This window comes from Thermobia domestica, chromosome 7, assembly GCF_964235325.1.
Source record: "Thermobia domestica chromosome 7, izTheDome1.hap1.1, whole genome shotgun sequence".
Classification (NCBI taxonomy): domain Eukaryota; kingdom Metazoa; phylum Arthropoda; class Insecta; order Zygentoma; family Lepismatidae; genus Thermobia; species Thermobia domestica.
In genome coordinates this window covers 84,007,124-84,025,712 of record NC_137460.1, presented here as the reverse complement: position 1 = coordinate 84,025,712, position 18,589 = coordinate 84,007,124, and the positions used below count along the sequence as shown (strand labels likewise).

General features: G+C 35.1%; 1 protein-coding gene across 2 annotated transcripts in view; it reads right to left on the bottom strand.

Annotated features, from left to right (window-relative positions):
• Positions 1-2,546: 2,546 nt before the first annotated feature.
• Ogg1 (8-oxoguanine DNA glycosylase) overlaps positions 2,547-18,589 on the bottom strand; it is a 37,624-nt gene continuing 21,581 nt past the window's right edge. For both annotated transcript variants that reach the window (XM_081764977.1, XM_081764976.1), the window contains 3 exons: positions 15,386-15,668; positions 11,926-12,120; positions 2,547-3,653 (listed from right to left, as the gene is read on the bottom strand). In XM_081764977.1, the coding sequence (XP_081621103.1) occupies positions 3,564-3,653; positions 11,926-12,120; positions 15,386-15,668 (568 nt within the window). In that variant the 3' untranslated portion in view covers positions 2,547-3,563. The remainder of the gene's footprint in view (positions 3,654-11,925; positions 12,121-15,385; positions 15,669-18,589) is intronic.

Here is an 18,589-nt window from a genome sequence, read left to right as displayed (position 1 = left end):
CAATCTGCTAGGTACAACTTGAAAGCACGAATGCTATATAACCGAGTCAGGGCAAGAACGCAACAGAGGCAAGGAGTGCATTTCCGTATAAACCGTTCCGTTCGGTTAGTTCCTTACATATACTCTGCAATTTCATACCGTGACAGTTTGTGCAATTCCCATACCAGCTTATGGAACCCATAACATTCGCTTGTGGTACAGGAATAAATACTCGGGTAAAGTTTTCCATGTGGTCACTTTTTTTCATACAATCAACACATTTCAATATATATGTCCCTCTATTACCTTATTTTCAGTGCCTTCCTACACTTACCATACTTTCTGTTCAATTTCAATAATCCGTGCCGCTTTATAAAACGCAGGAACTCCTTTTGGCATATTTTTGGATGTGGGAGGCCAGAATTTCTTTGAGTTAAAATGCCTTACTTGGTATATTTACTGTATTTCTTGTTGCTTCAGGTTAGGTTAACTTTGTATTGGTTCCCCAGTTCCAAAGCTATCCCCTTCTTGTCTTCAACAACATACGTGGTTATAAACCTCAGAATCGAAATGTCACATGGAACTGTTAATGGCACATCAGCATGCCTTGTCAAGATAGTATCAACAACACGCAGCATTTCACATCGTACCATTTTAAGCTAGTTTAGTTAGTGTGAGTTTTACGAAAAATACCCAATTCAACATTTCTTTCCAGTATTTTTCATATTTCTGGATCTGGATCTACTGGCACTTATTGGGATGGTACAGGGACCGGTGGTATTGCCCTGTCATTGCTGTTTGAACGCGAGAAAGTGTGGTGGGAACAACCTTTAGTATAAGGGTTGATTTTACGTTGTAGTCTACGCATCCTCCAACTGCACCGGATTCAAGTCCCAGTTGTGGTTCAGAGTATATGTTAAATAGGCCCTAAGCTTCATAACCTTGGTGTTGCATAAGAACGTAAAGCACGAAAGCCCTTATTTTGTAAGCGATTCACTGCACACGTAGATTTACCGAAAAAAAAAAGTGAGCCACCATATAATTGCTTTTATCGGAGGTGTCTTGTATCAGCGCATCCTATGCGTAGTTTTACTATAGCATTAATAAAGGTCATAAACTACACACATGTTATGCACTAAATCGACTCGTCTTAAAACTCATTTATTGACTTTCCACTTATACTTGCGTGAGCACACCAGAGGAAGTATCGAAGCCTGACTAATGAAAGACATTAATAACCTTAAGGTAAAAAATAAAATAATAATGAAACGAAATTTTTAATTGGATTGACTTTACAAAACCTTGTCCATTTGCTATCCTTATGCACATGAACAGTTGTACTATGAAAAAAAACATGTTAGAAAATGTTAAAAATCTCCTTGTATTGCATGCATACCATCACTAACGCGCCCCTTGCTTCGCTTTGTCCTCATCCAACATTAGTTTGTAGTGACCATAGCACAGATTAATGTGTATCTTTCGTGCAATCCATAATTGCATCGAATGTTACTTTTTTTTTAAGGATACGGGAAAGCCATCTGTTGCTGAACAATTCTAAATATGTCCTACTTTTGTCCCGCGCGTAAACTCGAGGTTAAGGACCCGGATGCTTAATGAAATTGAATGATTTTAATGACAATATTGGTGGAATGTAAAAGGAAACAGAAGTGCCTCGAGAAAACCCACGTTATCCTGCACAATAAAGCACTGAGAATTGGTGATTGGAGCTCTGTTTACTTTGGGTGATACTTAGTAAAATTAATGTGAAATCAATTATATTGAAATATCTTAATATTATTTGACAAATCCTATGTACTGGTCTGTTACTGATAATGTACGAAATGGATGAATAAAGAATGAATGAAAGTGTACGTTACTTGAAAATACATTAAAGAACGCATGTAAGGCGCACTCCTATTTTTTAAATTCTATTTTTTAACTTAGACAATAAAGGATACCAAAAATGTTGAAAATAAAATGTAGTTGTGTTCTTTTTGGGCCATTTTGCGAATTGTCTGCGATTGTCGCGTCACCCAATTCCGCGGATAATCGTAATTTTACTGTATTCATCAATTTAAAGTTGAAAGTTGTGTGTACATAGCTTGAAAGCCCCTTTCAGATAATATAACAAAGATGACCAGGCAAGAGGAATTATACATTGTTCTTTGTACTACACACTTATATTTTCCCATGAATTTCTTCGTCAACCGTAATTTTTTTGTCTCCTGAAGAAAAGTGCAGATAACCTACTAAAAACTAAGTGGATTAGTTTGAAGAGGAGAATTGCTAAGCGGTAAAAATGAAATCCTATTTTTTGAATAACATAATTCTAAGACAATTCAAACAGTTCTGCTTCTTTGTCTCCGCCTTTTTCCATGTTTATATCGGGACGGGTTCGTCTTTAGTCCTTTTCCTCCAGTCTTCTCTATCCCGGACATTCTCTATTTTACACCCCGTTTCCCAAACGGTAAAGAAATTAAATAAATAAATAAATAAATAGAAGCGTAATATTATGAAACTTCAGTTTTTATTTGCTCTGGCAATCCATGTGATTACAATGCTGGAAATTTTTATGAATGTAAAACTAAAAAAAAAAAGTAAAAAAAAAAAAAATACAAAACTTGTATACTAAACGAAGTCAGCATGACATTCGTATCAGTTAAAAATAAAGACGTTTTCTAAAACAATATACTACAAACAAAGGGAAATGTTTCAGTATCAGATCTAAAATCTCAATACAGAAGTAGGAATAACAATCACAAATTCATTTATTTTATCATTTTGTTTCCTTTAACCATAAAATTGCATAATTTGATCTTAGTTTTTTTTTTCTTTCTTTGTTTTTCAAATGCATCATTAGGTAATACCTGGTGAAATAATATTTGTACCCCAATGCAAAGAAATTCTGTTTGCTTCCTTCACAATTTTTCATCTTGCAAGTGTTATGATTAAGTAAAGAAAGATATCTAAAAGAAAAAAAAAGTGTACTGTAAAACAACGAATCGTTTATGTTTCACTAAGACAAAGAGTAGGAATGGTTTTCTTGTCAATAGCTTTCTCTTCTCTACATGATTACCACTTAACTGTTTTACATAGCTACGGTGCTGAAATGGAACTCCAAATCAATCAACCAACCAATAATCCACTGTTTAGAAGTTATGCTTGATTCTTTTTCTGTAAAATAGCTTCTAAAGAAGCCCCTTAGCAATATTTTAACATAATACTTTAAGGTTACATAGGCAAAATTTACATATATTTTTTTAAAGTCACAGAAATCGTAGCTCTACTTGCTAAACATACCACAATATGCTTTGTGTAACACAATTCACAATTCGTTGTACTGGACAGTCGTTATTCTCAATATTGCTCTCTTACGTCACTTCGCGCAATCAGAACATCATAGACGCCACAATATTGAAGATATATATCCATGTACATTTCCATTTCATTGTTTTCCACATATCAAAAGCTTCCTTGAAACGAATACTCGATCTTTTCACGATTTGGGTAGGTGATAAGTCATGGTATTCATTATTATAATCCAATGGATTCGATGATGAATTATATGCGCTTTGTATTTGCGGTCATTTCTTCTTTCTTGCCTTGTTTTTAGAATTTGTTATTTTTTCTTGCAACATTCCCTGGAACATTTTCAAATCTGCACAAAATAACACCTAAAACGAAATAAAATAAGTAGTAAGTTTTCCAATTTAGTTTGATACTATCTAAACAGGTTGCCTTCAAGCAGCCAAATTATTTCATTGAAACCTGTACCAATTGGTCACAGTTAGTTTCTCAGAAAAAAAGGAGGGCAATTTAGACAGGCTTCATAAAAATAACGAGTTATGATCCCTCTTACTTACATATATCTCATTAATACTCAATATACAAAAGCGGTCAATTGTTACGTATTACATACTTTCTACACGCATGATCTTAGATAGAGGGGTTGGACAAAAAAAAAAAAAAAAAATTAAAACGTGTGCAAAAGTGTGAAAATCATACCTAGTATGGTGTGGGGCCTCCTTTTGCGTCCAAAACAGCTTGGATCCGACGTGGAATGGACGTATACAGCTCCTGAATTGTGGTGTGTGGAATTTTGTACCAATGTTCCTCCAAAACATGCTCCAGTTCTGTAAGAGATGCTGGTGGAGAGTAATGAGACCGAACACGCCTTTCTAACTCAGACCACAATGGCTCAATGATGTTCATATCTGGTGATCGTGGGACCCAGGGGAGGTGTAATAGCTCCTGGTCATGCTCCTCAAACCATGATTTCACCGTTTTTGCAGCGTGACAGGGTGCCAAATCATCTTGGTAGATGCCATCACCATCAGGGAACAATATTTGGGCCATGGGTAGAACCTGGTCCCCCAAAATGGCCTCATACACCTTAGCATTCATCATTCCATGCCGGCATATGATGGGAACTGCAGAAAACCATGATATCACTGCCCATACTGTAACAGAACCACCCCCATGCTTTAAAGTTGGGAGTAGACAGTCTGTATCATAGGCCTGCGACGGTGTTCTCCATACGTAAACACGACCGGTTGTTGGAAACAAGGTGAAGGTCGATTCATCGGACCACATTACGTTTCCACTGCACATGATTCTACGCCTTGTGGTCCTTGCACCACTGGATACGCCTCTTCGCATTTACTGCTGTGACCAGGGGTTTGGCGATAGCGGCCCTACCATGAATTTTCATTTTATGAAGTTCCCGTCGCACTGTTTTCGATGAAACCGGGTTTTGTAGACCGGAATTGAGTTCAGATGTAATTTTCATTGCAGTGGTCTTCTTTTTAGCTGCTACAATCCGCTTTTAGCTGCTGCCCTCCGGTCCTTATCTGACAGGACTGTCGTTAACCACTGTTGTGCTTTGCGGATGTCGTTTTTCCATGAATTGTGTATGCCCTCGTGACATTGGACACAGTGCCTTTCGATACCCCCACAATGTTCGCCAGTGTTGCCACTGAAGCTCCAACCAGACGGGCACCAACGATCATGCCTCTTTGGAAGTCTGTCAGGTCGCCCATTTTACCGCACCACTTTCACACCACGACACTCACAGGTGAACTGGTTACTGCTGACGGAAGAGGAAAATCCACAAGACACATTGAAAACAAAAAACGATCGGCAACCGCAACACGTGTTGTACAGTGGAGGGCCAAACTTACGTGTCCTGTATGGAGTGTTTTTAGATTTTTTTGTCTATCCCCTGTAACATTATAATGTAAACTAAAAATGAAATAGGAAATTCATCATATGCGTAATTCCGACATCAGCAATAGAGTAAACCCAGTGATCTTTATCATATTTAAAATATGTTAATCTATAAGACATCCAGACTGACTGAGATAATATATTATTAGTCATGTATGGAGATATATTCATATCAAAATACAGGTAAAGATAGACTTCAATTTACGACGTATTGCAGAATCGTCAGATACTATGAGTCCGGAATTTAGTCCTGCCTGAATGACGGGCCAGTTTGTTAAACTTCAGGGAGTTAAAGAAGTAAATGATCAGAATGGCAGCGAAACGTTAGATGAAACTAAATGTAGAACAGTCTACTGTAGATCAAATCTAGAGCTAAGAGCCTTGACCCTTCGTCCTACTGATCCCAAAGAAACCCAATACAATCTTCACATTGTATACCGGTATAGTTACTTGTGAATATTGCGTAAAATTTTATTGATACTTATAGTCTCTTACCTTTCCCAATAGTTGCAAGTATTTGCATTAGCTTTAATATTACTACAGTAACTAGATTTACTATTAACCTTTCTTACTCTAAAGTGTCTTTTTGATGGATTCTTCTTAATCACAACACCGTTATAATCACCAAACAAACAACTGATTTAAATCGTTGTATAAACAATGTAATAAGGTCAAACTAATGTTTCAATTCTTTGTAATCATATGTAAATTTTGTTTTACTTTATGTAACAGTGGATTCTCACGTAGACAAGTAGCTATAATTTACCAGAATTTGCATGTTCAGTTTGTTCTTTTGTCTAAATTTTACCTTCAGTTGTCAATATAAGACTTGAAAATTCAATAAAAAGTGTATTACATTTTTTCATTAAAAAATAACTCGGTAACGTCTTCAGCACGTGTATTGTAACTTTAAAAACTCAACAATAATGAAAAGAACTTTATATAGATTCGATCCCATGTGACTCAGTTCTCACGTTAAACTGTAAGTCTACGTCTTAAGTGGCCATAAGCGCTGAAATGAGAATTAAGTCACTGCTAGCACAATACAGGTGGTAGAGAGAAACTAATCTTATCTATATATATACAGGTAAAGTTACTTTAGTTTTTAGTTTTGCGTCGCTCAATTATGAACTTCAGATTACAGACGATGAAAAGCAGGTGGTGACGATGAATTGTGAAAGGACAATAGATAACACCATTCCCTGACCGATTCGAATTCTTATTCGTTTATTTAAATGTTCGAATCACAATGTTTCATCTTTAAAGAGCAGAGAATAGAATCAACTGATAAGTTTCCTTACTGTGTGGAAATATCGTCCTTCACTGAGTATTTCTAAGCAAATCTTTATTATAAACTGCACTTACCACACAACTAATTAACCGTCTCATTATTAGGATCACACAAATGGGCATTATAAGATGATAATGCTAGTACGTACGTCCGTTATTTCATACAATAACTCTTGAACGAAAATGAATTTTTGAATTATATCTACTGCGATTATCTTAACCGAGATTGTTAATGTAGTCAAACCGTTAAGCATTTTCACGGGTAGTGGTGACTTTAACAATTGGCTATCCATATCCCACTTTCTATTACTGATAAAAAGTAGTACAAGTTTACACATCGCGCCGTTAGATGGCAGCAAACGTCCTCTAGCAGTTTGACATCTACCGGGCGAAACTGAAACTTCTAGTACATGCTCCTCTTTTTCTTTTTTACTCTCTAGCAGCGTTTATTTGCTTTCTTATGTTTTGAACTAACGTTTAACAATTTGTTTAAGTACTAAAGGCCTGCTCTGCACATTTTACGTGCGTACTATCTAGGTAAGTTCCTCAAGATTTACCACTAACATGAAAGGCACGTTTTGGTCAAGATGAGATGAGTATCATCGATCACTTACCGTACTTTGTTTCTTCTTATATGTGCAGGAAAATGAAGTGAAAGACGAAAAGAGTTAAATGCGAAAACACGAAACGTTAGATTGTATATTAACTACATACTAGTTAACCTGAAAAGTGTTTTTCGAGTGTTGTGTCATTCAACTATCTAATGTAAGTCCCACTTAAATTTTGATTTTGACATTTTGAGAGGGAAAGAAAGAGGGGAGGAATCGACTATAGTATATATTGATTATTCCTAGTCAGACGATCTTAACTTTCATTTTACTCAGAATATATATTTTATATTAAGGAAAATGAGTATTCACTACATTTTCAGAAGTTCTACATTTTTATTGTCAAGCCTTTGAAAGGCGATGGGTGACACATGTTTCATGACCTACTATTCATATTTTCATTTTGATACATAATGCTAAAAGGAGAGAAAGACAAACAGATCTAGCAAGTAAAGGGTCCAAATGGATGAATCGAGTTGCGGGATGAGACATAGAGCGCCTGATAGATGATGCGAAAATATGTATATGTGCTAAGTTATAGCGGCTGAGCGCCATAAGAAACGGAGGGAGAGGGGGTAAGAGTTTGTGAGATAAGGGCTATGCTATGTCATAGAAATAATCAAATAAACTGTTGAATCGTAAAAATAGTGAAAGATAGACAATGCAAACAATGATAGTTTCACACATTGGCAAAAGAAGAATGGGCAGAGTAGATCATGAACCTCCGCCGCCATCTTGAAATCCGTCATTTTGAAATCTGTGATATTCTTCAAATGGAAAGGTAGTCATATGATATATCAATTAGGGTCTACATTTCTCAAAAAGTCAATTATGAACTTTACTGATCGTTATCTGTACTTATTTCTGAAGATTTAGGATTATCTTTATAGTTATTTACGAAAATTTAGGAGACTGATACTCGTATGTTGAAAGTTTGGATTATCACGAAAACACATTCAACTGCAGTAGCCCATTTTTCATCCAGATATCACATTCTGCGCTCGTCCCAAGTTGCTATTGCTTAGAAGTTGGACAAAGAAAGTTGAGTGAAAAATATAGCAAGATGTTAAAAAGAAAAAAGAAAAAAACGGTCTACGTACAGTACACAATAAATGCATTCCAATCTATGGATTTTATTGTGTTATGGTCAATATTAGTAAGTATGTCATTCAACAGAAGGTAGCTATATAAACTCCACATTGTACTAAAAGCCAAAAAACAATAAATAAATAAATAAAATAAAAAGAAAGAAGAAAAAGAAAAGAAAACAATCGGAAGCGGAACAGTTCTCTTCGGCACTATATGAAAAAATTTGAAGTAATGTCATAAATAATAATGTACATACAACTTGGATATCAAATTTAGTTTTCTTGGCTAGTAGATATGTTTAACTTACATTTGCTTTTGTGATAATCCAAACTTTCAACATACGAGTATCAGTCTCCTACTGTTTACCCATTCGGCTGAGACCTCTACTTGGCAGAGTGCTAAGGAAAGTCTATCTTAATGAAAGGAATGGACTGTAAAAGAAAAAGAAAAGGAAGGAAAGCGTTGGTTATTCGGATCGGCGGTAAAGGTATTGTTTGCAGTGTTACCAACCCGGCGCAGTAAATCTCTACCGTACCTGATAAGATTTTATAAATAATAACATGAGAATGAAATCTAAATAGGCCTACAGCACTGAAAGCACGATTACTGATTATTATTATTGTCCGTAGGGCATGACTGGGGATCTACAGTGCAAGACGAAAAAAAAAAAAAAAAATCCAAAATTTGGAGGAGGGATAAGCACAATACTTTGCCTTCACTGGTTGACGGTATTGGCTCCATCATAATAAAATAACAATACGACGCGCGTACACACACACGCTCACGCAAGCATAACCACGAAACAGATAAGAAAAAGAACTAGAAAAATACACTAAACTGAACACGCACAAGCATATGTGTACTGTAGAGAAAGACAATAACTGAAGTTCTCCAGCGGGTTGTTGGCGCGATCAACCGAATGTCGAAGCCCCTAAAACACAATGCTAGGCTGTATTTAAAATGCGCGCGCTCTGTTCACTGCGTGACATCATTACCTGATCAGAATGTATTGCTGACCTGGGATCAATTTACGTAGGCTGGCAACTATGTTTAAACTTCCCACCTTCTTTCTCTCGCTCCCAGAGGAGAAAATGAACACCTGTTGTCCGTACATACACATACCTATTTTTCGTAATGGACTCTTCGCGCAGAAGTGTCGAGGGACCTAATGTCCGAGGGTAGACAGAAGATATTCGAAAACAACTATAAAGATGATCCTAAATCTTCCAAGTAAGTACAGATAATGATCACTTCATAATTGACTTTTTGAGAACATGCTGGCCCTAATTGTTATATCACATGACTAAATTTCCATTTCAAAAATATCACAGATTTCAAAATGGCGGATTTCAAGATGGCAGCGGAGGTTCGTGAGGAGGAGGTTCATTCTACTCTGCCCATTCTTCTTTTACCAATATTTGAAACTATCACCGTTTGCAATGTCTATCTTTCACTATTTTCACGATTCAATAGTTTATTTGATTATTTCTAACATAGCATAGCCCTTCTCTCACCAAATTTGATCCTCTCCCCCTCTGCTTCTTATGGCGCTCATCCGCTACAACTTAGCGCATACACATATTTTCACATCCTCTATCAGGCGCACTATGTCTCATCCCGCAACTCGATTCATCCATTTGGACCCTTTACTTGTAAGAGGAACTCACAGCAAAGTAGGAAAAAAAGCTCAAAACAAAACGCAACGATTTATATAGGGTGATAGAAGAGATAGGATTACGTAAACAAAATATAAATAGGTACCGTTAGAAGAAGAGAAAAATCTGTGTAGTTGTCATTAGAGCAGTATTTAACATTTACCCCCATGCCTCTGAACACAAATACATTCCCCTCCCCTTCCGTTCCCATTTTGTTCGTATTCAGTTATGTGTAAGCAAACAACAGAAACTGACCAAAGACAAAACACTGTAATTTTATAATGGCAGCCAACACTGTTTTCAGTATAGATCTTCCTTAAATTTCTGTCTTGTGGACAGCTTCTTTTTACCGCTTACCATACTCCAATCTCGATTTTTAGATATAACTTATCGAAATTTGTTGCCCTGGGCCCCTGTGGTCCGTGCGTAAATATGAGCCTGGTTGCCATACAAACTGAAAATGATCTCGCAATTTCATTGTAAAATGTAGGAACTGATAGCTTATTAGAATACTGTCTCCGCACTGGCTTAGCCACAAAAATCTAACGTTGCCAGCACCAATCTAAGAGCCACAAGTCAGAGGCTTTTTGTTGTGTAAAAGAGAGGAACAGCGATTCGACTTTTATACAGAAAGCTTCGAAATATTATATTGATATTTAAGACAGCATTTCTCACTTTGGAGAAATAAATAATATTTGTTTTCAAATTTTGGTCGAACATTTACATATCTAGAAATATATATCATGTCTGTCGGTACAATGCTGATAACAAGGTTGCTCAACTTAATTCACAGATTTCGGAATGAATCATAGTGTGTAGCATGCATTTCAAGTGTGTTGACATTATTAGAAATGACTATCTGCTTTTTTACAGTTCAAAGACAAGCTTCCGACGAGAACAAAATATTGATGAGTAGAGTTAGGACTTTTAGGTACTCAGTTTTTTTTTTTTTTTTTTTTTTTCAGCAAAAATTGAGCTCTCCGAAAGTACCCGATATATCAAATGTAGCTCTCAGTTGGAACAAAAATAATTTTCCAGCACCTTTCCTCCTCTTTTGGACCCTTCTTTCTTTTATTCCCTTAATCTGCTTCTAATTCCTTTCTTGTTCTTTTGCTGCCACATGTAAAATAAATAAATAAATAAATAAATAAATAAATAATAAAAAAAAAAATTCCCAACCATCGTGGATTGAATGTGCTGTTTCTTGTTCAAGAATTTTCGCAAGTTCGAATTCTCTGGACCCAAACAACATCGGTGCAATTTCCAAGACGCATTAATTTCTTCAGGAAGAGAAGATTCATGATTTGCAGACAGAACTGCTTCGTATTTGGTTACAAATATATGACGGTTGCTATTAAAAACTTGGAACAATAACGCTTCTAGAAAGAATAGTGGGCTATCTATTTCCATGAAGTAACAGTTAAATGATCACGACAATCCCAAGCAATGCTTAGGGAAGATTATTGAGTCTGTTTCACCAAAGTTTTACGAGTCAATAGATGTTGCTTTTGCTAAAGAAAACTTGAGGTTAATCTTTAAAAGAATCCGAATATTGTCGAATATTTAGAACCTACAGAGTTGCCATTTCGAGTAAGTAAGTTTGTCCGCTAGTCCCTGTGGGTGTGGAAAAAAGCTTTAGCATCTACAAGAACTTTTGTCTCCAAATAGAAATGTGCTTACACTTAACAACTTGCAGATACTGAATACTGTTGAGTACAACAGCTTTATGATTTTCCTTCCTAGATATATAATGTATTCAATACACAATAGAGAGAGAGAGAGAGAGAGAGAGAAAGAAGTACGTAGTTTATATTGTTTCCAATTTTACAAAAGAGAAGTTACCAAATAGTTGAAGAAACTAGCACCATTCTTGCCATTTTTTCCCCGCCTTATTTAAGCAGCTTTTCCTCTTTGTTTTTCCTGCAAAAACCATCCCTGAAAATCCTATCCCTACTTATGAGAGATAATTGTTAAATGAATATATTACCAGATTTTTTGAAACAACAACAAATCCAAAACTTCGGATTAACTTGGAAGCACGAATTCCAATAGAAATTTTAGAAGGATAGATAACGTACCGTATGTGCCCAACCTGCATAGTTTCCGTACAAACTTCTAAAATGGTCTCCAATTTCATTGTAAACTTTATCTGTGACTGACTTGTATCCTTTCAGGTGTGGTAAATACTTCTGTGCTGCAATTTGATATACGTGAGTATCAACTGGAACAGCTTCTAAATGGTTCAGAGACATCAAGCATATGCAATCAGCAACCTACAAATGAAGAGTACACAACATTTAATGTGATCAAAAAACTGAAATGAAATCTCAATTTAACGTCTCACGATTATACTCTTTATGATAAGGGAGATGGATGATTAAGACAAGATTAAGACATGTTGTCCAACACAAACTTACTTGGCCGGGAATCGAATCAGGGACTCCACGCTCTAGAGGTTATCGCTCTACCACTGAGCCACCATGTCCTCGTCAAAAATGTAAAACTTCGGTAGAAAGATAATTATATGCACACACTCTGTAGCACAGTAATGTTCATTTCAAAACGTGAAGCCCTTGTTACATACCTTCAACTGAAGGTAACTATCTTATTGCTAAGAGTACATTGTTACCACATAGAACTAAGGGTCATGACTGAAATGTTATTGGACGAGTGCTACTGCTACTCAGGACGTTATGTTATGAAATGGACATAGCTGCTATTAAAGTATTAGAAAACAAAAATATTTATACCGACAATTAAAAATAATAATAATTACTACACCTAGATTCAGGATTCAATGTTCCCTTATAGCTGAATGGATAATGTGTGTGTTTTCGGTGGGTGCGCGTAATTCCAGTACGATTACTGAGATGAGTGAGGCAACTGCGAGGATACCTGAATTAAAAGATAGTGAATTCTGGACTAGAACACATCTATGAAAGCCATATGATGTGCTAACTACATGTCAAATTAAAAAAGGAATTCATATAACGTTCGTAAATGATAGAAGAAAATATTAATTCCAATCAACTCTCTTCGATAAACGTGAAAAATAAATAAGTAAATAAAAACACGAATTATGTCACCGAACTTGGGATGTAACCTTTCTATGAGATAATAAGGGTGGGTGTTGTGATCGCCTTTATTGGTTGGGACACCTCATATAGAATTCTATGATTTTAAAAAGTCACAAACAAATTTTAAAATTACTTAATGAAACAATAGAATACCGGTACATATAAATAATAATGAAAGCATAAGAATTAACTGAAGCATTCGAGAGAAAACCAGTTCACTGCCAGTTTCGCCGAAAAAGGCTCGCCATGATCAGTATGCTTTTTTTTTGGGGGGGGGGGAATAAAAAAAAAGTACATTCCTCGAAGAATTACATCTCTGTAAAATGATCTTCTTAATAAAAATAATGGTTGTGATTTTTTCTTAAATGTGTTTGCGTTATAACAAGAACAGTCTTTCTAATACCAGTGTGTAGACTTGAAGTAAATAAACGTCGACAGATTTTTCATCTGTGCCACTGTTTGAAGTCGTTCCACATCACTTCACTGATAATGGCAAAGTGCACTTTTACTGCACTTTCTACGTCTATTTATTTATCAATTTAGTGAAATTTTTCACATCTTTTTATCATAGCTATTGTTTAACCAAGGGTAAGTAGAAGTTATTCAATATTTCAGTTACTTACCTACTTTTATGTATTAAGTTACAGCAAAAGTATCCTAGCACTCAAGAGGCTGTCAAGTAGCCTGGCTGAAGCCTTTCTGTAAGTTCCTTGATTCTACGCCTAAATCAATTCTTGTTTTTCGAGGCGAATAATTCCTGCAGTTCCCGAGCAGATGTGAGCTATAAATTGGAACAAGTAATAATCCGAAGGTGCGAAATTCCTTTAAGTTCCTAAAGTTTGCTCCCGGTCGTTCAAGAAGTACGAAGTTTTGTGTTTCTTGCTGCACCAATACAGTGTATTTTTTAGTACTCTTACCACTATATTTCGCTTCAACTGTTTAGAGCACAAGCTGTCATTAGTAATTGGACCGTTCAAGATGGACTCTAGTGAATTATTTTCTCATAATATCACCAGACGCAGAGCATCAACTTATGTTGGAAACTCCTCTATTCTGCGTCTGGTGACTACTGCTTGTGAACATTAAATTTCGGGGGGAAAAAAACACTTTCCGTCGCATGTTATTATTTTCTTCAGGAAAAGCGGATCATTTGGATTTTCTAGGAGGTTTTTTTTTTTTTTTTTTTTTTTTCACATATCCACTCGACTCTGTGCTTAAGCTAGAGTCAATTTATGAGGCACAATTCGGCAGCTCAAAAAATTTTGCTACGGTCGTGAAGTTGATGAACCACAATGAATTGTAAAATACTGAGCTCGGTTGATAACTTCCGTGTGTTAGTCTGATTTGTCTCAATGGCCTGGCGCACGAATCCCCCCTCGTGGCTACAAATTTCGGCCAACCTGACCTTGGAGGAGCTCTTGCAATCCAAACGAAATTTCTTGAATCATCTTGCTGTAAGCACACACGAAACGCGGAACTGTAAATCTTTTAGGACACAATCTACCACTATCCATACACATGTTAGTGAGCATCTTTGGCGATTTTAACTGCTTCTGACACGCATCATACACACCACAAACGTATTGCAAAACGTATAAATCACTCAGATCATGAATATACGGTGTTAAATATAAATTTCTTGTTGTAACTCAGCCAAGAAAGGACACAATCCTTTACTGGCAAGGTTGAATAATGTATTCAACAAAATATTAATAAATATACAAAAGAAATAATAGTTCATTCCACTACCAAATTAAGGTTTGTATAAAGGACCGCTAATAATACAATAGATGCCAGCACGTGTACTCTCTTGTCTTTCCAATGTATTTTGTAGGAAGCGAAAATATACAAAATAATGCAATGAAATACGAGAGATAAATATTCAAGTTAGGTTCAAAGACAAATTAAGTAAATAATCACACAATAATCCGTGCAATTTTTTTTTTCATATTCTGTCTCCTTCATTTTTGAAAAAGTTTCATTAGTTGGAGCATGTTCCTAAATAACAAAAGTAAGCTCCCTAGTGGCTATATGATGAGTACGCGCCTTTGGTGTGAGAGACACGGGTTTGATTCCCGGTGGAAGCTCATGTAGTTGGATCTCACATTAAACTGTAGGTCCACGTTTTATATAGCCTCAGTGCTGAAAGGAACGATAAACTCCAAATGAACTAACCAACGAACATACGATACAACGAAAAAAGCCAAACATCAAAAAACGAAGTGATTGTTCTCTGATTAGTTATTAACTTTTCCTTGGACAGAGTTCGAATATTCATTTCTTGGATTTGATTTGAATATTGTTGCTTCCCACAAAATACAGCGGAAAGATAGAGGGGATGTGCTACCATCTATTGGTAATAGTGGACCTTTACGGTTACCTTAAGGAAAATGGTCATTGGTGGCTGATCTTTAGTTTCATGTTGAAAAATAGCAACGGCAAAATTTAATTCAGAACTTACTTTTGCTCCAATTCCAGGAAGAGTCATGAGAGCAGCTTTGGCATCTTTATATGGCAGAGAACAAAGCTCGTTTAACCACTTTTCTCCACCATTTTCAACTATTTTTTGTGCCGACTGGTGAATGAATTTTGCTCTATATCCGAATCCATTCTCCCTCAGCTTTTGTTCGACAGATGAATGAGTCAATGCTTTTACAGATGGAAATGCAAAATATGGAACTCTGTCTACTTCTGCAATTTTTTCGCCGTAAAACAAACATAACTTTTCAACCATTGAGGATATCCTGAAAAATATTTTAAAATCGTGTGATAATAGCGTTATTAAAACAAAATATTCGTCCAGAAAATATCCAAGAGTATAATTTTTACAATGTATAAACAATTTAAAGAAATCTTTCAAACATTCTTGTATCTATGGAAATATATTAGACACTAAATAATCAATTTTAAAATCATTGTTCTTTAAACAATGCTGATAAGCGAATTGATCTTTGATATTATTTTTCAACTACCATTGTGAAATGGTACAGTAAGATGATTCAAATTTTCAAAAGAAATGACAAACTATAAAAGGTTAACGTGATATTAATAAAAGCAATATATAGATAGATAGATATTCATTGCAAGGATCTAGCACTTATGAAATTTTTATCATAATCCAGGATTTTCTCCATTGACCCCATATGAAGGTAAAATTATTGGAGACTACCAGCTCGGATTTAGCCGAAATCGATCCACTATCGACCAGATATTTATCATTTGTCAAATACTCGAAAAGAAATGGGAATACATTACCCTGGTATATCAGTTATTTATTGATTCCAGAAAAGCCTCTACGACTCGGTTAGGAGGAAAATATTGTACGACATTCTTACTCAATTTGGTATACCGAAAAAGCTAGTTCGCCAATATTATTCAATGTTGTTCTAGAATACGACATAAAAAAATCAAAGAGAACAACCAAGGCCTATTGCTGAATGGTACTCACTAGGTTATGGCGTATGCTAATAACGTAAATCTGATAGCGGATAATATGAGAACAATAACAAGAAATGCAGGCAGAGGTTTTATTAAACGCCTGCAGGGATACGGGTTTAGAAGTAAACGCAGAGGAAACTAAATACATGAAAATTTTCCGTGACCATAATGACGCAAATTATAGAAACGTTAAATATCAAATAATACTTTCGATAAAATGGATATTTCCAATTACTTAGGATCAACATTAACACATCAAAACCATATCCACGAAGAAATTAAATGTCGACTGAGAGCAGGGAATTCGTGTTATTATTCATTTCAAAATATTTTATCTTCGCGAATTCTGTCGAAGAACTTAAAGTTTAAAACAATAATCATGCCTGTTGTGCTGTATGGTTGCGAAACAGGGTCGCTTACTTTAAGGGAAGAACACATATTGAAAGTATCTGAAAATGAAATCATGAGGCGAATATTCGGATCTAACAGGGACGGGAATGGGTAATAGTGGATATTTCGTAATGGGCAACTGCATAATTTATACCGGTTACCAAACATTGTTAGGATCATCAAGTCTAGGAGGCTTAGGTGGGCAGGTAATGTAGAAAGAAGAAGAACTTAGAAACACTTTCAAAATTTTAACCAGAAAAAGACCATTAGGAAGACCTAGTCGCAGATGGGAGGGCAATATTAAGATGGCCTCACAGAAATAAGAATATAAAGTAGAAACTGGATCCTGATGTACCATAAGTCAAAAAATAAATAAATAAATAAATAAATACATACATAAATAAATAATTAAATAAAATATAAAATATTAAAGAAAATAAAGATCAAATTAATTCTAATTATATCAATAACTAAAATGGAAACTATGAATACGTAAATTAAATTGTCAAATTAAAGAGTGAAATTAAATGAATGGTTGCAATCTCTTATTGTCACAAATGACAATATTTTATTGATGACTCAATTAGTTTACAATGGTAGTATAATGTATAGTGGATATTTTTGTAACAATATAATTATTTAACTGTAAACAATCAAGAGTATTGAGTTCAAGACCGGACATAGTAGTTTAGCTTAACTATGTAACAAATAATTCTTAGATTCACTCAATGCTAAGCCAATTATAACAGAAATAAGCTGAATACTTAAATATTCAGATATTTGCCTGTTACTTTCAGAGACTTAATATCATGTTACATGCAAAATAGACAGTTAAAGTTCCCTGTAGTCATACTTTACCTTAGTGTATATTTCGCTTGGTTTTGACCAAACAGTGGTCTCTCTTGCGGTATTTGTAATTTCGTATGGATCTTTCCATTTCGATACTGGATGCAGGATCCAGAATGCAGAATGCGGAATGATTTTTTTTTTTTTTTTTTTTTTTTTTTTTAAGTTGCAAACTTGGTCATTTTATATGGACTATTGTCCTTGTTTGCCATAATTATTTACCCTTTTTACTTTGCCAAAAGCCAATATAAAAATTTACAAAATCTTAGGAAAGTCCTAATTACATTTTCTGACAAAATATTATTGTTACCTAATGATGTAAAAATAAGTATTTTTGAACTTTAATTTACCTTGAGGTTTACTTTCGTCTTTTTCGTGATTTTATCCAAATGTTAATTACTATTGAAAAACATTGTTATTTGACTACAGGTGATTCTTGACTATTTTGCTTCTGCTTCCAACGATTTCTTGATTACAAATACTGCCCTTGTGATTTTTAAAAAATAATGTTATGCACGTATCCAACAGTTAAGATATTACAAAAAACTTCGTTCCATTTTCACCTACCAAATTGCCATTTTTATGAATAAAAATTATGATTTTTTTAATTCTTAGTTCATGGTTTCATTACACTAAGGACATATATCATTTTTTTTAACCAGAATAAAATCATTTCAAAAACTATTTGTATTTTCTTTGATATCTGTACTCTAGTAATTTTATGGAAAGTGTCCCTAAGTGTTTACCTAATCCTACGAAATACAACAATTTTACTTTTACCTTAGTCGCTTTCGTATTTCTAATACGTTGGTATATCCTTGTACAGTATGAGTATTTCCTTCCGTCATGCCAATATCGGAAAAAATCGCAATTGCTTCGTAAAAACTGAAGTGTCATCTAGAATGAGTGAAGTAATTTTGTATTCCGCAAGGCATATTAGTTTCTTGGTGATTTAACAATATGAATGCCAAATTTCTCCACAACCCCAATC